Source organism: Coccinella septempunctata, chromosome 8, assembly GCF_907165205.1.
Source record: "Coccinella septempunctata chromosome 8, icCocSept1.1, whole genome shotgun sequence".
NCBI lineage: Eukaryota > Metazoa > Arthropoda > Insecta > Coleoptera > Coccinellidae > Coccinella > Coccinella septempunctata.
In genome coordinates this window covers 20,230,660-20,257,385 of record NC_058196.1, presented here as the reverse complement: position 1 = coordinate 20,257,385, position 26,726 = coordinate 20,230,660, and the positions used below count along the sequence as shown (strand labels likewise).

The 26,726-nt window shown below is 36.5% G+C and overlaps 1 protein-coding gene across 5 annotated transcripts in view; it reads left to right on the top strand.

Annotated features, from left to right (window-relative positions):
* The window catches only part of LOC123319500 (disks large 1 tumor suppressor protein), a 693,102-nt gene that overhangs the window by 255,197 nt on the left and 411,179 nt on the right, over positions 1-26,726 (top strand). For 4 of the 5 annotated variants that reach the window (XM_044906517.1, XM_044906515.1, XM_044906516.1 and 1 more), the window contains exon 4: positions 17,199-17,360. In XM_044906517.1, coding sequence (XP_044762452.1) covers positions 17,199-17,360 — 162 coding nt within the window. Of the gene's footprint in view, positions 1-13,439; positions 13,622-17,198; positions 17,361-26,726 lie in introns of those variants that run through there. The other variant, XM_044906518.1, reaches the window with a different exon arrangement.

The following is a 26,726-nucleotide window of genomic DNA, read 5'->3' as shown; positions in this document are numbered from 1 at the left end:
GACATAATCAGTGGTCCAAGTTTTCCGCATTTAGCTTATATAATAGTAAGCTTCAAAAGAGTTGAATTGAATAATAGAAATAAATGTAAAAAAAATACAAAGGTCCGAAAAAGTAAAAAACATCTCGGAAATAAGTGAGAGTGACTATGAAATAGAAAATATGTATTTCATACGCTGATACATCTGATGATGAGAACCTTGACAAAGGCAATCGCTGGTCATTGGAAATTGTTTTCTTTCAATGTTTTTCCTGATAAACAAACTTATGGTCAAGTCTCTCTCGGCCCCTGTTCAACTTTCCCATGGGTTAGGGAGACATGAGCCAATTTTCGGTTCCTAAAAAAAAAATTGCTGTACTCAAAATGTTCATCTCACCATCACTCTAATATTATCTATGGTTACCTATTTGGGCGTGACATCTTCACGCAAAAAAATGAGTTGCTAGCATTTACAGATACAACTTGAGTGGCTTCAGAGTGAAAAGAGGTTCAACTCTCCCGGACTCCCCATACTTTTGTATCTACAGTGTGTCCGAGTGCATAGTGCTTTTGAGCCAAAAATTTATTTGTTCCAACTGAATAGTATCATCATATCATTTCTCCTCCATGGTTAACAGTCCCAGTTTTTAAAATTTTAACGGGGTATTGTGAAATATGGAAAAAGCCCTTTCAAAAAAGGTCCATTTTTGCCAAATTCTCACCTACTATACTATAATTCATACCGTAAATTGCATTCCGGAATATCCTGCATGGAAACTTGAAATACAACAGACAAAGGCCTCTATGAACATAAATTCGCGACTAGATGATACAGAGTGAGTCAGCACAGTGAGGAAGAAGTGAAAAATGGATGAATATTTTCGTGACAAACACATTGATATCTCATTCAAAAACAAAACGAGTACAAGAGTGAAAGAAGGTGAAAAGATAGTACTTCAGACTGGCATCTGCGCTTACACAAGAAGGAGAGGACCACGTAACATTTTTATTCAAAGTTCCTGGAAATGTTATAAGAGGCATAATGAAAAAACTTCTCTCTATTTCAGGGGGTTCTCAAAGGTGAGGCTTTTTCTCGACAGAAGGTAGAACTCATCACAAAATAAGTCGTTTAACCAAAAATTGTCCATACAGGGTGTTCCTGAATTGAACGTACAAACGAAAAGGCGAGATTCCTTAAGTGAGACTAAGAAAAAAAGTCCCATAAACATGGGGTCGCAAACGTTTCGTTTTCGAGATACAGAGTGTTGAAGTTTGAATTTTTTTCAAGTTTTTTTCTCATAGTATCTACACTTCACAAGATATTCAACTGAAATTTGGCATATATATTACATTTTAGAGTTCTCACCACGTGACATGGCAAATTCGATAGAAGATCCACAGGGTGATTTTTTTTCTGGAACACTGCCACCTGTTCTGGATTTTCACGAGGATTTCGAGAGAATCGTTCAAAATTTTTTTTCTCGAAATCGTTGGTAGATACGACAAAACTACAAGAGACCGAAAAGTTTAGTATAAGAACTTCTTTTTACATTTTTTCAAATTAACAGTTGCTCACCAAAAAAAAGTTCTGCAGAAGAACAGGTGGCAGTTCCAGAAAAAATATCACCCTGTAAATCTTCTATCGAAATTGCCATGTCACGTGGTGAGAACTCTGAAATATCTATGCCAAATTTCAGTTGAATATCTTGTGAAGTGTAGATACTATGAGAAAAAAAAATGAAAAAAATTCAAACTTCAACACTCTGTATCTCGAAAACGAAACGTTTGCGACCCCATGTTTATGGGACTTTTTTTCTTAAACTCACTTAAGGAATCTCCCCTTTTCGTTTGTACGTTCAATTTAGGAACACCCTGTATAAAATATCCAAGATGGCTGGATACAACCCCTAGAAGTTCGACAAAATGTCATTGAATTTCAAGTACGAAACTGTGGAAGTTGACTCTGGCATCGCAAAAACGAAACAAAACTTTAACATATATGGCTGGACAATGAATGGTTCAGTAATAAGTTCATCGGATTAGATGCATCAGGTCACTGAGAGAATCATAAACATTGTAACATGCAATTTAGGGTGAAACAAATTTAGAAAATCGATTCAGTTTTTTGAAAGTGCTTATGTTAGTTATGTTGAAAAAGTGCTATGATATTTCCCATTTTATCTCATTTTTACGACGATTTTTGGAATATTCGAACAAGAAGATTGTGATGCCCATTGTGAAAAAATTCTTGAATAATTTAGACCAATTTTATTGGTGAGATTTTGAAGTATTATTCTATTTTTTACACTTGTGTCCTAAGTCTCTTCTGGCAGTTGGTGTCGAAATGAGCCATTTCATAAAATCGTGTATGTTACTAAAGATTGATGAGAAATATCTGGCAATCCGTTTTCATTACTAAGTAAATATCAAACGAGCCAATATCCTTAACGAAACCGCATGGTCGAATCAGGAGAAAATTTTTTTTCCACTGCTTTGCAACAAACAGAAGCTAACAAACGGTCTAGGTTCATATTAGGATCTATTACAGTAATCATATCCTATTTTTTTTAGCTTTGTCATTTTGAAAGTTTTTTAGAGGTAATTTTAGGTGGAACGCTTCATTTTGTCCGGTTCTACCTTCTGTTGAAAAAAAAAGCCTCACCTTCAAATACACCCTGTATATTTCGAATTTGCTCCATAATTTGATTGTTGTCCTTGTTAAGGATTATAATTGAAGCCAATAAAATTACATTACTAAATGAAGCACAAACTTTGTTTCACTAAATGAAAAATGATTTGTAGTTCCTTGCTGGTAAGTTGTTGTAATAATCCTTGCAGCAGATATTTGAATTTCTTAATCTTTTTTCATCAATTTATATTGAACCGAATTGAATTTTTCGAATGTCAATAGGTAGGTGTATAAATTGTGGAATTTAAAAATCCAATGATGTTCCTCCATATTCATTATTCCATCTACGATTCATATATTCTCAAATTCGTAAGTAATTTGATATTAAGACTCATATGTTTCATACTAACTTGTTCATGAATTGTAGTTCTCCTTATAAAGAGATAAATAAATCTTGAAATCTCGAACGGGAAAAAAAAAGGTTCAAAATTCGAATAATTACTGCGAAAAATGATGATTACTAAATGAACAATGATATTTAAACATTGTAGCTGAAATAAGTCAAACAAGAATCTCTCGCTAAAAAATTCTAACTCTGCCTGCCAAAGTTGTGCAATTTTCATCACAAAAAGCATTCCTGGGTAATTTTCTAACTAGCCTCGGGGAATCTTCTTCTGAGTTAGGCTGAATATTTCCTAACAGAAAACGATTTAACCAGATTTAGCTAGTTGAGAAGCTGAAAATTACAGCATTCGCAAAAAGTTTGTTATTTCTTGTTAATGCAGACTACACAGGATTCCTCTATTTTTCAAATCGAATCTCCGTCCGGACTAATTAGAAAAAGGACAGCTCGTTTAGAATTAAATCAGTTAATTCGAGTTTCACCAATTATAACGTTGGAAATCTGGAGGATCGATAACTGCTATGAATTTACGAAATTTCCGTCAGGTGGCAGCACATATTGGAAAACAGCGTTCGTTTTAGGTGGAACAAGTTGGAATTTCTTAGTTTCGGATTTAGCCAGAAGATGCCGACAAATGGCGCTATTCAATAAATGTATACACTTGGATTGATTCTGAATTGAAGTTACCAGTCTTTATGACTTCTGATAATTTTTGGAATAAAAAAAAACATAGTCACGTGGGGCGGAAATGCATTTTTTTTTCAAATTTTTGACCTACCTACCCTACATTGGGAAACAGAAATACTAAACAGTCGGATAGGTGGCACCGAGGTGGTTCTGGAGATACCATATTTATTGGCTCGTACTGTCTTCGTAGCCGAGATACAGGATGTTTAATGAATTTTGCTCGTTTCTTCCTGAGGCCATATCCCGAACCACCCCATATATTTTCTTCATATTTGGCAAACGTCTCGAATGGTCAAATGTATCATGCAATAACTGCAAGTAAATTCCAGGTCCGTGTTAACAAAAAATTATGAATCGTTTGAATTCTTGAAACAACACCCTGTAAATCGAAATTTTGAAAATCTGTTTCAATATTTGAAAAGACCACAAAAAACTTAACTGAAGCGTGTGCTCTAATTTTTCGCGCAGACAGTTTTACTGCACACATTTTTTACGTAAAAGTGAAGTTTTTAAGAACTGATTCAGTGTGCAGTGCTTCCCATTTTGGGTGAGACAGCCAGGTTTCTGGCTTGCTACTTGTTCGTGAAACCCAAGTTGGCCTGATCAGATTTTGCATAATCGTTTCCGTTTATGAGATATAGGGCGATTTTGGAAATTGATACTTTTCGGACCCTTCCTTTATCTCCGAAGTTATTAGAAATAATGCTCAGCTGAAAACTACGTCTGATACAGAATTCTACGTAGAATCCAGGGGCGTACTCGATATTTTTTTCGTGGTATGATTTTGAAGATACGACACAAACCTTTTTTTTCAATGGAACACCCTGTATTTTATTACTTCGTTGAATTCGTTAATTTTTTCCCTTCAAAATGATGCCTAATATTTTATAGGTAGGATGTTCAGAAATGCTAAAAAACTTTAAAACATCACATAATGATTATATTTGTTAGTGGGCCATGAATTTCCCGAGTTTCAATAGGAGGATTATTACTTTCGATTATTATTAAAAGTAATAGGTCATGGATGATAAAAACATCCTTGTTGTTATTGGCTACTATGCATTTGGCAGCATTGTTTTATCAAGTAGGCATTGGAGAGAAAAAAACAAATCTGATCTAGCTGTCATCGCTATGAATTATTATTGTCTTTCAGACACAACAATCCCGAAGAACTTCGTGCATCAACAGAGGCAGCTTTCCAGGATTTACAAAACCGCACTTTTTTAATACTAAATGCACTCAGCCGTATATTAAAAGAGGTTGTCAATTATGTATTAGGGAAAATGGACAGCAATTTGAACAGTCTTATTAGTAAGATATTACGTAATGTTGAAAATTTGTATCAATGATAAATATTTTATTGGTTATTTGTTCTGTATTGAGTACGCCCCTGGATTCTACGCAGAATTCTGTATCAGATGTAGTTTTAAGCTCAGCATTATTTCTATAATAACTTCGGAGATAAAGGATGTAAAAGTATCAATTTCCACAATCGCCCTGTATCTCATGAACGGAAACAGTTATGCAAAATCCGATTAGGACAGCTTAAGTTTCACAAAAAAATAAGACAGGAACGTGAAAACCGGAAGGCTCTATCTTAAATAGCAAGCCAGAAAACTGGCTGTACACTTATACAGTACTCTTTTTCTTTTCTTTGTATTTAATCTAAGGATATTAACTATATTCTGTGAATTTGCTGTTGCTTGGTTAACGAAAATTAATATCATTAGATTAGTTTCAATTTACTTCCACATGGAGGATAATACCTAAAAGTCGCGAGTTCGACTGCCAACCAAGTTTCATTGAAAAATATTTTTTTTTTATAAATTCATATTATCATATGGAATGTTTCGACAGCTCAATTTAAGAATTTCGGACCTCAAAGCCCAACCAGTTTTTTTTAAATTATGTTAGTGGTTCCTGCGAGATATTTTTGAAGGGCTGCAGTAAAGAAACGGTTTGATAGTTTTTGATTCTGTTTTCATATTCGTGTTAGGTATGAAGGGAAGTACAATCGGGAACCATTTTTCGCTGTAGACATGTTGAAAAAAAGTAGTGTTCGATTCATGAAGAATTTCCTCACGCAAATTGTGTTCATTCAGAAAATGAAATTCAATTTGGCAACCGAAAAAAAATCACGAACATTGGAGGTTTGCCTCCGTTTTGTAAAAAAAATTCTCCGAGTTCTTCATGTGTTTCTGAATTTAGCACTCAAAAATACTTAGATGTGACCCAGAAACCGTTACTTTAGGTTTATACATAACTGACCACACTCATTAGAATATTTCTCACATACGACGTTAAACACCCTGTATCTCGCTTATGAGTCGAAAACAGGGTATATGTCATAAGACAAAAATGATTCTTCCAGTATCACCTACCGACCATATATGTTTGTCCAGTTCATGATGTATTTTACCTGATACTTACGCTTCTTTTCAGAATGTTTATTTGTAGGTAGATATATTACCGAGAAATCGAAAAACAAAAATAGTTTCAGTCTGGCAAAGCAACTAAAAGTGGAAGTTTCAAATTCTCAATTTCTATTTCTTGTAGTGACAGTAGCCGCCGCTGACTGAGCAATATACCTATATGTGAAAAATTCTGCGAATATTGAAATATGAGTCGAGTGAGTCCGTAATATACAATCAGAAACAATTCGCTACGCCCTCGCTTTATTGTCTGTTTTTACGCCAAATTCCCGCCATCTCCGGACGAATGGAAACCCGTCGACCCGGCATGTCGTCATTGGCAACACGAGATTACGTGCGGCGCGGTAGCGACGCCGGTCGTCGACGCCCGCCGTCCTCGTAGTTTTGCTCGACGTCTAACCTGGCCGGCCGGGCTTTACAAGACGGTGTGCATTGTTTGTTTACTTCTTCACGAAGGCCCGAACCGCTATCGGCTGATGATCCCTATCCTTGATTAGTGCCCTACAGAAGGTTTGATTTGGGTGTTTGACGCGTTTTATTATTCTGATCAGAAACGGTTTCTCAATCCAGAAAATGACAATTTTTAGTGTCAGATATAGAAACAACAGAAACTTTAAAACCAATTAAACATTTTTTTAGCTGATTATTATATCTTTCTTTTAAATGAAGTAGCTTTCTTGTTAATCAAACCAAAATTCCGAACATAAATTTGTAATATTTTAGGATTTCATCGAAAAAAAAAACACATATTATGTCACACTTGAGCCTGATAATGTTAAAAAACAATTTTATACTAACTGACAAAGAAACTGCCATTTAATTTTTTTTTTTTGGTGAAACATAAATACACTGCGAAAAAAAATTAACGCACATTATGGAAATCTCAAATTTATTCTACAACTGAAGGTGTTCTCAGTGATAATTATTTTTATCAGAATTATGCATGCATATGTTATCCACTTTCAACGGTTTTCTTCAATACAGATGTTTTTCCCAGCAGGAATAAAAAAAGATGATATTATCAGATTTTGAATGTATTGGCTCCATTCTAAAATCAGTTGTTCTCGATCAATTCTAGTGATCAATAGTTTTTCTTTCGTTTGATTTTCTACACTCGATCGCTATGCAACGCGAAACACCCAATTTGACCCAAGAGGAATGTGCCCAAGCGGTAGTTTTGCGAGAAGAAGGGTGGACATACACAAGAATTGCAGAAAGGTTTGGAGTTTCCCATACAAGTGTGTCCAGAATGTTGCAGCGATTCAGGGAGACAGGTATGAATGTCCGAAGACCAGGACAGGGTAGACCTCGGGTAACAACTGCCATTCAAGAACGTTACTTGAGAGTTTCTTCGTTGAGACGGGTTGCAACCGCTCGCCTCCTTCAAATTCAGCTTGAGCAAACTCATGAGTTGCAAATTAGCACTCAGACAATAAGAAATCGCCTCAGAGAATATGATTTAAGGCCTCGTGTCGCGGCAAGAGGCCCAGCTCTTACCCCAGCCCATCGAAGGGCGCGTTTGGATTTTGCGAGAGCATATCCATTGAGAAGAGGCCGATTGGGAAAGAGTTCTCTTCACAGATGAGTCTAGATTCTGCCTCTACCATTGTGATCGACGTTCCCTTGTATACAGACGTCTACATCAAAGATATGCTCAGTACAATTTCCTGAGTACTACTGGTTTCGGGGGAGGATCGATTATGGTATGGGGTAGAATATCTTTGACTGCTCGCACAGACCTAGTGGTCGTTGATAATAGAGCTATGAATGCTGATAAGTATATAAGGAACATTCTTGAAGAGCATGTAGTGCCATTTGCCCCATACATTGGTGAAAATTTCATTTTTATGGACGATAATGCCAGACCCAACGTGCGCGCATCGTTCAGGAGTACCTTGAAGAGGTTGAAGTCTCTCGAATGGAATGGCCAGCAAGAAGTCCAGATCTCAATCCGATTGAGCAGGTTTGGGACAACCTCAATAGAAGGCTGAGAAGTACAGAAAATCATCCAGCTACTCTTAATGACTTAGGAATCCAACTCGGAGAAATCTGGGAAGGATTAGATCAGAACATTTTAAGATCACTCATTTCGAGTATGAACCGTCGTTGCCGAGCTGTAATTAACGCAATAGGTGGAAATACCAAGTATTAAATCACTTATCAGCATTTCAGTATTTTGAAAATTGTTCATTTCTCTTCTTTCACATAAGATTCGGTGAAATCCTGAATTTTTCTTCCATTCAATATGTCTTGTTTCGTTCAAAACCTTCCCGAGAGAACATAAAAAATAAGTTATAAAGTCAATGTAGAGTTAACTTTCATTAAAATTGAGATTTTCAGAATGTGCGTTAATTTTTTTGCGCAGTGTAGCATAGTAAGGAGTAAATTATTGAAATTTGGAAAAAAAATCTTGAAGGTTTTTTCATAAAAACATTTTTTGTTACTTGAATATTGTAGTCGTTCTTTGCAAATTTTTTTAAATTTGACAACAAACCATATGTTCGAGGAGATCCAAAGTCGATGTTTAGTTGTTGTTAAAATGCCTAGAATACGTGTAGGTACGCTGAATTTATCGCCAGCTAAATGAATTTGAAAGAGGTCAAATTATTGGTCTATGGAGGCAAAGTTGTCATTTCGAGAAATCGCTAACCGTACGAACAGAAATCCAACTACTGTTGTGAGATGTTGTCAAGAATGCTTACGTTATATGCTGACGACACAGGCATAGCAACTCGACACCGCAACCCAGAAGTAATATAACGAGTTCTACAAGAAACGATTGACGAAGCAAATGACTGGTGCATAAAGTGGAAAATGAAACTCAATGAACAAAGGAGCCAAGCAATATTACTACAGAAGAGAAGACTGCGACCCACAACGAATATAGAAGTTGACGGTGAAGAAACCGACTGGAAAAATGAAGCCAAATATTTAGGAATAACGCTTGACAAAGGACTTACATGGAAAAGTCATATCAAACAAGCAATCGACAAAACGAAAGCAGCGATGAATAGACTTCTACACTCTGATAGCAAGAAGAAGCCACATGTCGAAAGGGACAAAATTGAAGATAATCAAAGCCTTTGCTAGGCATCAACTGACTTATGGATCAGTTGCCTGGGGTTTCGAGGCAAAAAGCCATATCAAAAGAATTCAGACCACTGAAATCAAGCTGCTGCGATGTGCAATAGATGCACCTTGGTTTGTCAGGAATAGACAGCTTTATAGGGACCTAAAATGGGAAACCATAACGGAATTCATGAACAGAAAAGCAGAGAAATTATTCGAAACAGCGAAAAACCATCCAAATCAAGAACTCAGGAGACTAGTGGACTACGACCCAGAGGAAGACAAAAGGAGAATGCGAATTTACCGGAGGAGACCAAGAGATCAATCAAAAAGAGATCAAAATAAGAACAGAGACTTATTGAAAAATCCAATAAAGTGTTATCCAATAGAGGATAAACACATAAATCCCAGCACGATAGTGTGCGAGAACAAAACCGACTAAGAGATGAACGGTTTATAGGCAAATGCCCGGAACCAATATTCAAGAAGCAGTTAAGGGTTTTTAGTGGGTCTCGAGCTCAGGAGAGTGAGAATCCCCACACTTGTTTCCCCTCAGAAGAGGGTGGTTCGTCTGACTTGCAGATTTTCCCCCTGCTACACCAAAAAAAAAGAAAGATGTTGTCAAGCGTGGTTTGATAAGGCCCAAGAAGAGTAGGCACTAGATGTCGAAGGGGCACAAATGAAGTTCAAGATCGGCGTCTAAGACTTATGGCCATTAGAGACCGATTTGTGACAACTCCATCTTTGGCTAATCAGTAATTCAGGAGAACAAGGCCATCCTGTAACTGTCCAAACGGTTTACCGCCATATAAGGTCTTTTGGACTGCAGCATTATCGACCCCATCTTGTGTTACCTCTTACGGTTGAGGAAAGACGGCAACGATTACACTGGTGCAGAGAACGACAGCATTGGAATATGGAATGGCATCAGGTCTCTCTTCTCGATTCTCCTTGGGTGCACATGGAGAAGGGTATGACAACGTCGAGGAGAAAGACGTGAACCTCATTTTGTTGAGCGTCATGTACACCGGACAGTAGATGTTATGATATGGGGTGCTATTGCACATGGAAGTAGGTCACCTTTAGTCTTTATTCGAGGTAACATGACAGCGCTGCGTTACCTTCAAGAAATAATGGAGCCATATGTTCTCCCTTACCTTAACCGGCTCGAGAATCCAATATTGCAGCAAGATAATGCTCGACCCCATGTTGCCAGACTTGGTTTAATCTTCTTTGAAGCGACCCATGTGAATCTTTTGCCATGGCCGCCCAGATCCCCCGATCTTTCGCCCATAGAGCATGTTTGGGAAATCATGGGTAGAAGGCTTGGAAATTTACCCCAGCTCCCACGGACTTTGGTGGCTCTGAGACTTGAAGTACAGGTAGTTTGGGATAGTATCCATCAAGAAGAAATAGACCATCTTCTTGTATCAATACCAAGACGTGTTGACGGGTGTATAGATAACCGCGTTGCACAAACATATTATTAACAAATTTAATAAAAAAATTGTAAACCCTTCTTTTTTTTTCTCCAAATTCCAATCATTTACTTCTTGCTATACTATATAGGATTCATAAAAAAAAAATTTGAAATTTAAACAGCTCCTTCTGGGTGATGCAGTTTCTTTGGCATCACCACGATGGCCTATTAGACCGGAAAAAACCTACTTCGTTCTTTTTTGTATCCACCCAGTATATCTTCGCATTGTTAGCTGACTGGATGGCAATTTCAACAGTTTTCAACAGTGTCTACTTCAAGAATTTACTTGAATACTTTTCTGCCTATTTCACATCCTTTTTACTGATTTCCGACTTTTTTTCATTAGAGCTTCAATTTTTCATATTTTCCCAGATATTCCTGCAGAATTTGGTTCCATTCTTCCCAACCAATATTTCCCTCCAACAAAATCGATACGAAACGTGAGACGCAAGGTTTGCATAAGATCTGAGCGCTGATATCCCATCCTGCCGAAACGTCAGCTTGAGTGTCGTCCCTTTGTATACGGAACAGAAAAATGTATTCCAAACTCCAGCCTTGACGTGAGTCGTGACTATTCTTTTTCCTTGAGCGCTCTCGAAAGCTTTCCAGAAACTGGCTCGCGAACAATTTTTCTGGAGAGGCCCCACTTATCCTCTTCCCATTATTAGGCAATGGCCTTGTGCTAATTTCTAACGTGTGCACATCCGCAAATTTTTAGTTGACTCGTTTATTCTTTCGATATGATCGAATTTCGTTTCGGTTGTGAATTTTCTCCCCTACGAAATCCACGAAGAATATTTCAATTTTCTTCAGTTAGAATGAAATTCAATTAGTACAGGGTATTCTTATATACATATACTCCATTCACATTTATTTCAGCACTCGGTTGGCCATGAAATAATTTTCTCAAGTTTTTGTAACTAGAACGTAGTAAGGTTGGCACTCGAAATGTGCTTTGTCATAACGCCGTTGCCACAACTAATATCAATGAATATTACAAAAATGCCGAAATTGATTGAACATTCAAATATTAGGTAACGCTAATATTTTAATATCCACAATAATGATATACAGGGTGTCCGAGGAATAACTGTACATACCCTTACCAGAGATAGAGTTGGACTAGCTGGTTACGGATTGACTATAAAAAATTAATTTCTGGATTTACCTAGAAAGCTACTGGGTGATTTTCCAACTTCATGGAAATACTTAGACCATCATAAAATCCAAAGTTATTGACGGATATTATTGAAACTTGGAAGGTTATTGACACATGCTGGAGTCAAGTCAAAAAGATATCAATTAATTCATTATTCCAGGGCCGGACTCATTAATCTTCATTTTAAGTGTTCAGGGTGAAAAAAACTCTGTATTTCGAATTACAAATAATTGATTCGCTTTTTAGGAAGAAGCTAAATTATGCTTCAATATTTGGTATCACTCAAAGTTGTCACATCAACAATTATTTTTTTATGAATTTTTGAATTCGGAAAAAGTACGAAAAATTCAATTTTTTACCATGAAGAGAACTGAAAATCTCATGTTTGAATATAAAATGCGAAAGTATTAGTAGAAAATTTACAAAAAAGTTCAGAGCTTCAATAAGCACATCAATAATGAAAAAATACCAAATGAAAAAAACTAAAATATAGTAAAGAATACCTAATAAAAATGAAAATAGAAACGAATGAATTGCTGAGTTAACATTATTTCAAAAGCGATTCGAAATGAAAACCATTAGCTTGTATACATTTCTCTTGCCGAATTTTCAAATTGGATACAGCCTTCCGAATCATATCGCCATTATTTCTTAAAATATCGCAACAGTTGATTATTCTGTTCATCAGCTGTTCTCTTGACTGAAAGAAGTGTAACTTTGGTCTATATCATTGTTGTCGAACACCCGGTATACATAAGAATAATTTTGAAAAATGCTTCTGTATACCCTATACACATCACCAATTTTTTTTTTAATACGTTCATTTACTCCCTCAAAGTGAAATCCGTGTCAGGGGTGGCCACCTAGTATATCAACAAATTATTATAGTCTTCTTCACCTTCAGTGACTTTTTTAAGAAAATTTATTATTTATTTTCGACCTACACAAGATGACCAAGTCCTGTTCAGGTAAATAAATTCGAACTTCATCCAAATTAATAAATTCATAAAAAAATAATTGTTGATGTGACAACTTTGAGCGATACCAAAAATTGATACATAATTTAGCTTCTTTCTAAAAAGCGAATCATTTTTTTGTAATTCGAAATACAAAGTGTTTTTTTTACCCTGAACACTTTAAATGAAGATAAATGAGTTCGGCCCTGGAATAATGGAATAATTGATATCTTTCTAACTTCACCTTAGCATGTGTCAATAACCTCCTAAGTTTCAATAAAATCCGTCAATAACTTTGGATTTTATGAATGTCTAAGTATTTCCATGAAGTTAGAAAATCACCCTATAGCTTTCTAGGGAAATCTAGAAATTAATTTTTTATAGTCAATCCGTAATCAGCTAGTCCAACTCTATCTCTGGTATGAGTATGTACAGTTACTCCCCGGACACCCTGTATACATGATAAATAAATAACCTTATCACTATGACATCAAAACATCGATTTATTTTTTTGATCTAATTCATTGAGACTCCTACTAAATGACTCTTCCACCTTGGAATCTGTATCTGACCTTACACCCAAATCATTCCATTCGCTTGGAAGAATTACCGCTAAACCCGTGAAAAATTCGATAAAATCGCGAAATAGTCATGATAGATTGGGTATCTATCGTTCGACATTCACGGCGGAGATTCTCAAATTATGTCTACGGAGTTCCGCACAAGGTCCGTAAAAAGAGATTGTCGAAGAAAGGACAACTGGGATACAAGGATCAGTCACATCACAACGTTCCCAAATGCACATGCTGCTGGTCGGACAAAATGCAGGTAACATTCAACGTATTCCACAACATTGAATTACATATTTCTATCAGAGCTGGGGAGATATGCAATCAAAAGAGTATGCGAATATGCCTAGTTATCTGAAACTAGCAACCTCTTTGGCTTTTCACAAGAGAATTTGTCAATCCTAAAGCTGCATCCGCATTATGCATGCAGTTGTGAAGAAGTGGATCGCTTCTTATCCCTGTGATCGCAAAGGGTGTCTATCACTGGAGAAGGTAAGAAGTAAGATCTGACATGTTCAATCAGATTGATTGGGATTCCTCATGGCAGCGTCCTAGGTCCCCTTTTATTTTTAATTTTCCTTATTGATATTTGCGATGTGAATGAGGAGATCCTCCAGTGGTTGACCTCCTTTGTCGATTACACGAACGTTATTGTTGGATGATGGGTCGATTTTGATGTTAAATCTAAGGAGTTCCTCCCTGAAAGAAGAAGATGCATTCAGAGTGATTCGCATAAGGGTCGAATTCAAGAGTCGGGCTCAGTTTGAATAGTAGAGTAGACGATTCGATTGTTGAATTATTAGATGTTTGGTCGATCAGAGGATAAGAGTTTTGTTTGGAATCAAAGATGAAAATAGTCAGCAATTGGTAACAATATTATTAATATATTGTGTAGAGTAATCCCAACGTGTATATTTGTGAATGAACTTGTAAATAATGTTCGAGTTTTATTAAGAAAAGAGAAAAATAGGTTTACTTTTGCCCGAAAAAGAACCATACCATAGACCAGATAAAATTGCCTACGATAATATGTTCAAAATGAAATTCAAATATAACATTTCATTGTAAAATGAGTTAAGCAAGCAGTTTAATGGCAGTAATCTCTCTATTGAACAAGGAACGCCCAGTATATATTCCAAATCCTTTTTTACTCGGGGTGCTCGAGAGCCAGCTATTCTTTAAAGGGAAAATAGCAAACCTACCCTGGTATCAACGAGTCGAAAACATGGTTCCGCGGTGTCTGGGGTGGTAGCGACTACCAATGAAAGTCAAAATCAACGTATACAAATTTAATTTGTCGACTCGTGAAAGAAAACACAAAAGCTACTTTACATAACGCATACAGTGAAATGCTCGATATAATAGTTTGAACAGAAATAGTCTACCCTCTACACACTTGAAGAGGTTATTCTCGGAATCAAACACAAGTAACAATATTCAGTGATGAATTTACGGAGTGAAACGGACGGAATGAAAAAGAGGATCCTGTCTCAAACGTGATACGGGGTTTACGGACGCGTTCGCCAGCCAGAACCTAAGACACATACTCAGCAAGATTAGGGGTTGACATAAGACGGCACAGACCTATGACGGCTCACCCCTAGGTGCTTTCTGCACCTCCAGGTATTCACACCAGCAGAGTATCGTACTAACAGTAGGGGTGAGCACTTGAAAGAAAAGGGAAAAACAAGGAAGGGTAGCCACCCGAAAGTGCCTTCTGTACTCCCCGGGTATCCACACCAGCAGGGGTGAAACTCAAAATGTGGCATAGGCCGGATAAAATGGAGGCTGACGTCCCAAAAATATAAAAACGGAGTGTTGTCTTACCTCTGGATTCTGATCGGTGGTTCACTCGCACCGAAACGGCAACCAAAAAGTAAACTTAATAAAATATCTCGCCCGAAACAGATAATTCCCCAAAGAAAAACGAAAAAATACTCGTTCAAAAGATCCCGCAAACAAATTGAAAAGAACAAAGAAATTAACTCGTCTAGCTTAAAAATTTTTACAGCGTGATTCGGTCACAACGGATTCAATCAAACTTAATTGACCTGTGGGGGGACATCTGCTTTTATACCCACCGGGAGGGTGTAGAAACTAGATGTGGCCCGGCTGTCGAAAATCGGTCAAATTTGCGTCTATGAAGTCGTCTTAATTTCGACTCATCTGTACTGGCGAACAAAAACTCGGTTATCTTCCAAATCGGGATTTTTTATACGGTGCTACATCGTTTTTCAGAACTGAAAACGGAATAAAAACGGTGCGGAATGTTTACAGTTCCGAACGCTGTCGGAATCCTGAATTGGGAACTGAAAATATTTCTTTCCAAAAATTAACGTGAAATATAATTATTTAAAATGAAACAAAAAAGATTATGCTTTAATGGGGATGCATTTTCCTAAAAAATAAATCCTCATTACAGAATTTTCTCAACAATCAAAAAGTACAATCAACTTTTAATACCATTATTGTGTCCTGAAGTCTCGACTCAAGATGAAAGAATCAAGTGTGTTCAAATTTTCGTAATAAAAATCAACGAAGTAGGTAGGATATCAATCCTCGCCAAACATTTATTTGTGCCAAACTTGTATGTCGTCCAACAGATGTAGAGGAAGGAGGAATCAATACTCTGCTTGGTTTCCACCTCTAGTGGGTTCGTTTGTGTGCAACCTGCAAGAAATCTATAAATCGCTGCTGAATAAAATAACACAGACGAACACGTAAGGATTTCGTCACAGAAGTTTTGTTTGTGAAATGCCAGTGTTCTCCATATTCTCTCATTATTCCTCCATTGAAAACCATGAATTTATTTTCCAGAATGGTTTTGGATTCGGGAAAATTTTTTGACCAAGAAAACTCGAGCATCTCAATTTATGCTCGAGGGTGACAATGTATTTTGAAGAGCCTACGAGTAAAAATATATTTGGGCAATTCATTCAGGCAATGACTGCAATAAAACCACCAGAAGACGTAGGGAATAAATGGTTAACGAAAAAGCTATGAATTGTATATTACCCCTTCTAGTTTTGGACTGAAGACGTATTTCACTTACGTTTAGCTTGTTCATCTTTGACCCCGTATAGTATGAATGAACTTCATTGTGATGTAACTGGGTTATTAGATATATCCCTTACATTACCTTTTTCAACGGAATCATGCCATCTGAATGGATTTAGCTCTTCTAATTTTTTTGATATCCTAGTGGAGAACTGGACATCGAATTTGGACACCCTGTACACACAAGTGATGCCCACGAAGTAGTAAAGGGGATAAAGGAATTGTCGACCAAAAGTTATATCCACTTCTGGTCAGGAATTCTCTTAACTCCTCTACTGACAGTTATCTCAACAAGGCTATTAATTTTTGAACGTTTTCAAATATTGTACCGCACCAAGACATCGTTCAGACCCCCAGAAGATAATGTTTTTGCACTGTATTCTGCCTATATCTGGTTGCGGTACGTTTTCAGAGCATCATACAGTCTGAAGTCTCTACGGACAGCTGTGGTGTGGATCTCTGTAATTATTTGTTTTCCCTCGGTACTAATATCGGCTACGAGGAAGAGAGTTCAGTTTTTGTGTGGGCTGACTCACAGAAAAGTGAGAAGCTATGTAGAGAGATCAGGATCATACAGTCGTTTGTGGTTAGTATCGAAACTGTCGCTGGTGACTGTTCAAAGTTCTGAGAAGGTGCTTTTAGATGATAGATATATAATATTTCGGTAGATTTTCTTCAGAAGCTTATTCAGCCTGATTATGTATCCCATAGTTGACACACTCTGAATAATGAATAATTCGAACACATTCAATATTGATTGACGAAAATCCCCTTTTCAGTCTCGATATGCAGAGGAAGAAATGCCACCACCGCCTTCACCGCCAACACTGCGTGAAATTAATAAAATTGATGGGCTTTCAAGGCAAAGCTCACTAGAGAGAGCAATCAACCGGAGAACATCTGTAGATAGAGAGTCTACGCCTGCCAAAGAAAACCACAAGGTAAGTTATCATATTTTCCATTCCTTATTTGATAGAAGAATAATAAGTAGGGCTGATTGAAAAAAATTTATGCAAATTCGATAATTTAGTTCATAATTTTTCGTCTCAACCAGAGCATTTGCCGTGGAAAATGTTCCACTTACAGTTGGAGGATGGGAACGAGGAACAATTGCTTGATAGTCAGGAGCGTGTTTGCTGAATAGAACGTATCAGCGAATAGTTTTCATGGATATCAAAGCTGATTAGAGAGAAAGCCGAATAATAATTAGGGATGAGCGATACCCTAATTTCCCTATTATGATGTCAATTATTACTGTTACTTCTTGATTCTTGATATCAGAGATTGTAGTAGAAGAATATACACTATACTATATAGATGAGGATTAATACTCAAGCGTTGTAGATTGTCAAAATGGGAAGGTAGAAAGAAAAAAATTAAATAGGTGTGCCATCGGGGCGCATAAACGTCACAGGTGGTCGTTCCTTTTAAAAAATCACTCATTTGTTGAATCATTTTATTTGGGAACACCCTGTATAATAGAAAATAATTTCCTGAGATGCAGAATTGGAAGTACAAAGGGAATGTTTTCCAATTCAATTTCTAAAACGTCTGGTTTGGCAGCTATGGAAGCCTAACGCCTAACCCTGTATAGAAACATATTTTAGGAATTATATACTTCTCTCGTGTTTAATTAGTTCCTGGCTGATGTACACTGTGGCCCATTTTGGTTGAGACTGCAGTGTATATCAGCTGTTATTAAAGATAGAGACATGCGGTTTTCGCGTCCCTGTATCATTTTCTTGTAAAACTTTTAAACCCACAAACAGAAATATTCCAACTACCTTTGTTCCAGAAATACAGGGCGAAAACGTAAATGTTCACTTTTGGAGATGTTATTATTTCTCAGGCCCTGTATAAGATGAAAAAGAAAACTGCACACTGTACATTGAAAGTATAGAATCAATTGAATCAAAATACTGATTGTTTCACAAAGTGGGTATTATTGCGGTATGCGGTAAATTTTTCCATACATACCAAATTTTTAATAATTTTCTCCACGCTCTTTCCTGGCATTTGAGTCAAATCCAATTGCCCTGAATTCAAAACCCAACCTTTTACTATCTGCAGCAGGAAATTTATTTCTATGTTGAATCGTTCCAAATATTTACTTCAGTTCCGTGAAAACATTTTACTCGAAATAGTGCTTAACGAATGTTTGTTTCCTCTGTAAATCGCAGCTAAACTTTAACGAGCTCGCCCGTGAAATTAAACATGAACCTATTCCATAGGAAACTGTATAATGTATAATTAGAATCGGCTACTGAAAAACTTCTGGATATTCTCGATTTTCAACTCCTTGATTCTAAGAAACTTTTCAGATTCAGAGGCGAACTCGTTATCAGGAAACATATAACTGATATATTTTCGATGTTATGAATCGAGTTTATTGTGATTTTTATTTTTTTTAACGAAGCATAATTGAACGAATATCTGAAGTTCAGGGATGACTCTTAGCACCTTTAGGATAGGGTTAGATCATCATTCCAATTATTATACTGACAGGACCTTTTTATTCATGAAATAATGATAATAATGATAGGGATGAACAATACTGAATCTGATTGAAGCGATTAATATCTACGCTTGCTCAGTACTGAACTACTCATTCGGTATCATCACTTGGTCCACCATCGATTAGCAGCCCTACAGAGAAAAATAAGAGTAATGCTGACGAAATATCATGAAGATCGCCCTAAGCGCTTCATAGAACGAACACAGCTACGATGACAATTTTTGCCCCATCAGAACATCGAGTAGTTTGTGATGCTGATATTGCACCTTTAAGAAAGAGTTTCTGGAGAAGGAAGAAACCAAAAGAGGAACACTCTGAAGAAATCTTCCAGCAATGGATCATTTCAAAAAGATCCTCTGGAATTTTAAAACTGCAAGATCCAAGAAGTATTTGTATCTGAGTAAGAATAAGTTAAACCTCCGCACTGACTTCCTCACAGGACATTGTCGCCCTAGAAAGCATATGTTGAGGAACGGACTAGTGTAGAGTCTGTCTGGAAGAGGAGGAAACTCTTGTTCACCTGATAACAGCATTCCTCGCCATTGCAAGTTTGCATAAGCAATGTCTTGGACGAGAAATTGGAGCTTAGCCTCTTTGAAGCCATACTGGAGCCCATTGGAACTCTAGAGCTAACTAATTTTCAGTTATTTCTGAATTTCAGCTTAATTTTGCTATATAAAGAATTGAATTGCCGTTGTCACCCAACCGCTATTTTATCGAAATATGTTGAAAAACCGTCCAAAAATGATTGTGAAAACAAGTTTAATGGACAAGTTCTATTTTTCTTCTCATAAAAAACCAATGAATTGGAAAAAAAAGGTTGACATCAGGACGTCCTTCAACTTCAATCTCAGAAAAAATCAAGGCTATACGTACAAATTGAAAGCGTAAATTGAACTAGTGAATAACGTTTTTGAATGGAGATTCTTGAGGTTTTACTGCCCCTTACCTCCAAATTCAACTCAGTTATCATTTCTTCCAGGTTATGAACTCGACAAAATACGCGAAAAGTTGGGAAATGTGACATTTTCTACTATATTGATCGAAACAGGAATTAGCAAAGAATCGTCAGGAATTTTGTAGTCGAAAGGCGTTGTGATAAATAATGAGAAGTTCTTAATTCCATTTTGAAATAAGCATGATGACTGTTTCTCCTATAAATTCAAATAGACCAATATAAAGACCATGTTCGTGTTCATTAATGATTCTCATGTTATTGAACGAAATTTGATTTTTCTTTCTAATCCTACCAAAAACTGTGTTTGAACTTTGTGTTCCATGATATTGATTTTTCAAATTAACATCTGTGTTATGAGAAAAATAAAAGGAAGATAAAATTTTGAAAATTCTGGAAAAGTTTATTTCCCGAAACTTCAAGTCGACCTCTTTGAATTACTACACAGAATATTTCGCCAAAAACTGTTCATGCTTTATCCAAATTTGAAGGAAAAATCAGTCTACGAAAATTATGAATAGAATATTCGAAAACGAATGCCATATCTTTAAAGGCAAAATTTATGGATAGGATTGCAATAAGCTCCATATAAGAAATTATTTTTGCATAGTGAGGAAAAAATTGTTGGATTTATTGAATGTGGATCTTTTTCTCCAGATAGATAGATCGTAGGTGTTGGAACTCAGTCATTGCTTGCCAGATTCACAGATTTAAATAGTATATATTTGTTTCTAAGAAGGAGTCTGAAATCCCTTGTGAATACTGTAGACGAACTAAGAAAGCGTGTATTGAACGCGTTTTGAATAATTAGGCAGTTTCTGAGTGTGTCCCATTTTATATGAGGTGTAAAACAAGCTAGTACTAAGATTGGAGTAGGCCATTTGTAACATTTGATGTGATTCAGTTCTATTGTTGAAACATTTAATTAGGTTTTCCATTGTATTTTGCTTTTGTTTTTTGTTATGATTACTTTCATAGTTTTTCTTTATTATATACACGGTAAGTCTTGGACTTAAAAAAATCACTTTTTTCTTATGCCATTTTTTCCGATTCGGCCCTGATAAATATAAAAAGGCATTTTAAGTTTTCATAATGAGCAGTGCCACACCTGGAAAAACAATATTACCTTCAGAATAACTAACCTAATCAGTGACACTATACACATCTGTGTATAAAAATAACATATTTAGTGGTACTTTAACAGCCTGTATCTTTTAAACCGAGCCGATACGAAAAAAGTAGTAGAAAAAAGGCGCTTCTTTTGACCTTGAGAATCTACTGTAAAAGTATTTGTATGAGTCAAAGACTCACTCTGTAGATACATATAAGAATTTAGTTGATAAATTTTTCGAAGAAATATTCGGTTTTGTACGAAGGCGTAGAAGGGCCACATAATATTTTAAAAATATTTTTCCTTAAATTCCGACTTTGAAGTCGGAATTTAGTTAAATTCCGAGTTCAAAGTCGGAATTTAGTAAAATTCCGACTTTGAAGTCGGAATTTAGTAAAATTCCGACTTTGAAGTCGGAATTTTATTTGCTTCGAAACCGATACAGGCTAGATGCACAGGGTGTTGTTCTACGACGACATAGATTATTTCTCCATATATACAGAGAGTACTATTTCAGTACTGGGGTGGGGGAGGTTGTGCCCAACCTTACCTCTACCTGTCTACGACCATAATTTCATAATTATTCAAAAACATGGACCTAATGACAATTATCTCCAATAAAATACATCAAGTTCAATATTCATTAAAGAACAACGTGTTTATTTTGTGAAATCTGAATCCTCTCATGAATATCTCAGCATATTTGGAAATGAACCAATTCGTCATAGAGCTGCCTATATGAGGTTTTCTCACCGTTGTAATGACCTCTTCATGTAAGAAACATCAAAGCACACCGGGTGTACCTCGCGGAGTGTACTGATTTCTTGTCCATTGCGATAGCCTCACGAGTACATATGAGAAGGAAATTTTTTCATAAAATATCCGGAATATACCTAAAAAACAGTTATGTCTAAAAAAATATTCATGTCATGTCTGTAAAAGGTTGTCATATCATTGTTATGACCTCTCATAGAAGAAAACTCAAATAATAATGTACACCCTGTGTATATAATTATTCATTCATCATAAGTGTGGGAACACCTTGTAATATATGAATTTGAATATTTTTAAAAAAGCAAACTGTAATACAGGAACAAATCTACGTCGTCGTAGAACACCCTGTAGAAGTTCGGAACTGAATAAAATTCCGAGTTTGAAGTCGGAATTTAGTAAATTCCGACTTTGAACTCGGAATTTAGTAAATTCCGACTTTGAAGTCGGAATTTAGTTAAATTCCGACTTTGAACTCGGAATTTTGTTAAATTCCGACTTTGAACTCGGAATTTAACTAAATTCCGACTTCAAAGTCGGAATTTAAGGAAAAATATTTTTAAAATATTATGTGGCCCTTCTACGCCTTCGTAGTTTTGCATGAATACACTGAATAACGAAACCCTTATAAGAGAGAATGGTTGGAAACTTTTTAGAATGATGATGAGTGACTGAATAACTCTTCATTGAACAACAGAACAATTCAGTTCGATTAGGGGAAGAAAATCGTATACTGCTAAATTTCAATACACAATATCTTTACAGATATCTATTGAAATTCAATCTGGTAGGATTCTGCATTTTCTGAAACTTTTTAGGGGTTCCACTCCCAATCTCTGGAATCTGGAACGAAATCAATTAAAAAATTGAAATAAACAATTTGCTCCTGCATAATTTCTTGCACTCATTTGTCAGGATCCAATCAAATAGAAAAAATTGTTGCCTGACGTTGAACTGAAAAAAAGAACTTTGAAATTATAATTATATATAGTATCTCATACAGGTGAAACGTTTAGAACCACGGAAATAAGGAAACGCGAACATAAAAATAATATTGAAAATACCGAAATTAATATATCACAGGAGACCACATGATGGATTGGAATAACACTTAAATTTGAGTGACAGAACCGGATTATTATAACTGAAAGATTAAAGAGTCCACGTGTATTTTGTTGGATCAAAATAACAATTTGGCCAATTGTTCGGTAGGAATAGATCATATTTGGATTATTTGACTGAAGAGGAAACTGTCATCCGGTAATTTCAAAATTAAATGAATCAACGTTTCTTTGCAGTCTCTGTTTCAATATATTGACAATCAATGTCAAATAAAAGCTACAATTCAGAAGATTTTCGGAAATTGAGGAGTCTGATATAGACTCCGAAACGTTACTTACACCTTATACAGGGTGTTCTATAAGCTCTATGACAAACTTTGACAGAAGGTAGATGTGCTTCTTTTGACCATTTTTTTCCTTTGAACATAGGTCCGATTCGTTTTCGTTTAGGAGTTACAAGCATTTGAAATGTTCTTTTTCATGTTTTGATTAAAAAGGCCGACAGAAAATATCGGTTGTTATGTTAATTGACGTTATTTTAATTATTCATTTGACACTTTTTTCACTGAGGGTGGTATCAACAATAACCAAAATCAACACATAGACAATGTCAGCAACGTTTCAGTGTAAACGTTTGGGGTGGGATTTTTAACAATGATTTTGATACCAGAACATGTTATAAATGATAGTTTAAATGCAGTTTTGTATGATTTTTTTTTTGGAGCACAACCTTTATTTTGACTTCATTGATAACTCAGAGATCAACATTGTTGGAAATATGTGGTATCAGCACGATGGTGCACCATCACATAGAGGGAGACGAGTAGTCAGTTGGCTGAATGAACATTTCCCGAATGAATGGATAGGTCAAGGAGGACCAATACTATGGCCATCTCGTTCTCCTAATCTAAATCCCTTAGATTTTTATTTGTGGGGTCATATGAAGCAGCTAGTTCATCATGTTGAAATCCAATTTCATTAATAATTACTTGATAGATTTCAAGATGCAGCAAACCAAATACGAAACGACCCAAATCTGATCTGCCGAGTAACGGCATCTTTAATTCGTCGATGTGAAGCTTGCATTCAACCCGAAGGTGGACACTTTGAACAATTTTTATAGTTCCAAAATTTACATTTATTATTATGATTTGAATATAAAAATTTGATTTTTCAAATGCTTTTATCTTCTAAACAAAAACGAATCGGATATATGTTCATAGGAAAAAAAAATTTCAGAGTAAGCACAGCTACCATCTGTCAAAGATTGTCATATAGCTTGTGGAACACCCTGTATATAACATTTCTATATATAATTATAATTTCAAAGTTCTTCTTTTCAGTTCATTGTAAGGCAACCATTTTTTCTACTTGATTTGCTCCTGACAAATTAGTTCAAGAATTTACGCAGGAGCAAATCGTTTATTTCTATATTTTATTGATTTTGTTCCAGAGATTGATAAGGAAAACCCTAAAAACTTTCAGAAAATATATTTATGTCCAGATTCTCATAATATAACAGTCTTAATAATAATAATTAAATCAATTGCGATGTTATTAAAATTACATGACTGATTATAAGGTTTCATGAGTTTTACTACTTCAATTTCCCCAAAAGCATGGTTATACTCAAGTCTTATAATAGCTTTATTATTGTACCTCGAAGAAGGCACGACTAAGTTGAATTCGAAAGTTATAATCCCGACTGATTGAAAATAAAATAATTCCTTGGCCCTTCTACGCCTCCGTACAGATGGATGCACCCCCCTCGAAACAATCTACCCGCATTATTCAACCCTGTAGGTACGTATTCCAACATCAACAAACTATTAACGAATTTTCGCTGCAAATCCGGATGCTCCAACCTGCCGCAGCGATACATCAACGTTAATCTTCCGGTAAACGTCCGCCGAAACCTGACGGCGGCGGGAACCTCGACCGCTCCCAACGTTCGAGCCCGTACTCCAACGCTCTCGTGCAAATAGACGGAGGTTGCGCGACCCCCCGTAAAAGTCCGGGTCGCACGGAGACCGGGGTAGTTGGGGTAGCTCCCGCCGCGTAGACGGTGGCGGTGCGATTCGCCGAAAACCGGCCCGCGCGTGGTGGTGGTGGTGGTGTGCGGTGTTGTCGGAGCTTGAAGCCGCGCTGCCACGTCTAGCCGAAGCAGACAGGTTGGGGTAGGAGCTGTTGACCCCCATTCGACGACACACTTTTCGCCACCCCGGTATGGCCTTGAGGTTCGGAAGCATATTCGGTTTGTTTGGTCCGTGATTTGTTTTCCTTGAAACGCTGTATGTTCTGGAGCGATCTTCCCTATGTTGAATTGTCGCAGAATACTATTCATTATGGGGTGAACGAAACCGCTGCAAATTTCACGCACAGATTCATGATTTCATAAGTTTCACTTTGGTTCCATTCTTTTTCTTCATCCCTCAATGTCATGTGCCTTGAATCGACTGAAAACAGTTGTTGTGCTGATACACAAATCGGCCACCTATATTAGGAAAAGACTTCGTGTGAATCTGTAGTAAAAATAGTGAAAGGATATTCTACAGAGTGATTCACCTTGATGGCATATTACACAATCATGGAAAACTGATCACAATTTCCTGCTTAAACTTTGTAGTTGGGGAGCCGACAATTCTAAATCGGGATTCACTCTAGCGTCGTGGAGACCTAGTGGATTTTGAAGATTAGATGGTAGAAAGAAAAAGGGTTCTATGATGTATGCACTTTCAGCGGTGGAGAAAGCCTCTGAAGGGTCTCAAAGATGTGAAAAAAAATCGTCAGGTGTACATACTAGAGCGTGTTAGATTAAGATACTGTATATGCCCTACGTATCTCTGATAATGAATTCATGCCTATCTGACAGTTTGCGCGGTGGACTGGCCGTACGGAAGAGTTGAAAATGGTGAAAAAAAAAATTTCCAGCGTGTCAGATTTTTTGAGGATTTGTTAATTGGACCCGAAGGAAGCTACTTTTCAAGGGACTGACAATTTGGACGTGATGCAAGGTCACAGCGGTGTTTTGAAAATGTAAAAAAAAATCGTTACTTACTCGAGCGTGTCAGATTTTCATACAGATGGTTAATCTCGGTGTTGTAAACGTGTTGACAAATTAATCTGATACTAATCAGGGGGGGTTTTCTGAATCTGACACTTTGAAGATGATAAAAATTCTTTTTTTTCGCATATTTCCCTGCCTGTACCTCTAATCGTTTTTGTATTCATTATGAAAGTTGTAGATAATAAAATTCTACATAACTTTTGTCTGAAGCAATTTTACATATTCTCAACCGTATTCGAGTTAGAGGTCTATAAGTGCCACACATGCGAAAGGGCAAGGTCAATATAGAATCCCAGTCTAATCTACATTCATCCAATTGTCCAAATGACAAGGTATTTCTATGATGACAATTTCGAAATTATTCACGAAAATTTTAGTGTTGTCTGTGACTGAAACTTAGAATGAATTTTCGCTTCAGCATGTAGCGCTAAACACCTCGCATTAATCGCCATGTATCTCAAAAACGTTTGAACGTAACAAAATTGCTTAGGCAAAATTTGTAGAAAATGTTTTACTCTACAACTTTTATAATGAATGCGAAAAAGATTTGAAGCCCAGGGAAGGAGATAATTCAAAAAAACTGATTTTTATGACCTTTATGGCCAATTTTTATTGTTTCGGCTTGCTAAAACTGTCAGATTATATTTTTTCCATTATTCTTGAATCATTAGCTTCAAAATAAGAAAAAACGCCACCTTTTTTTTTAAATAGCAGGGGGAATCTGCGACTATGAAAACACGACCGTGAAAAACGTCACCGCGCTGGTAAATGTACACGTGACTTTTTTTTGCAACTTTTGTGCCTCCCACCGAGTGCTTTCATGAAAG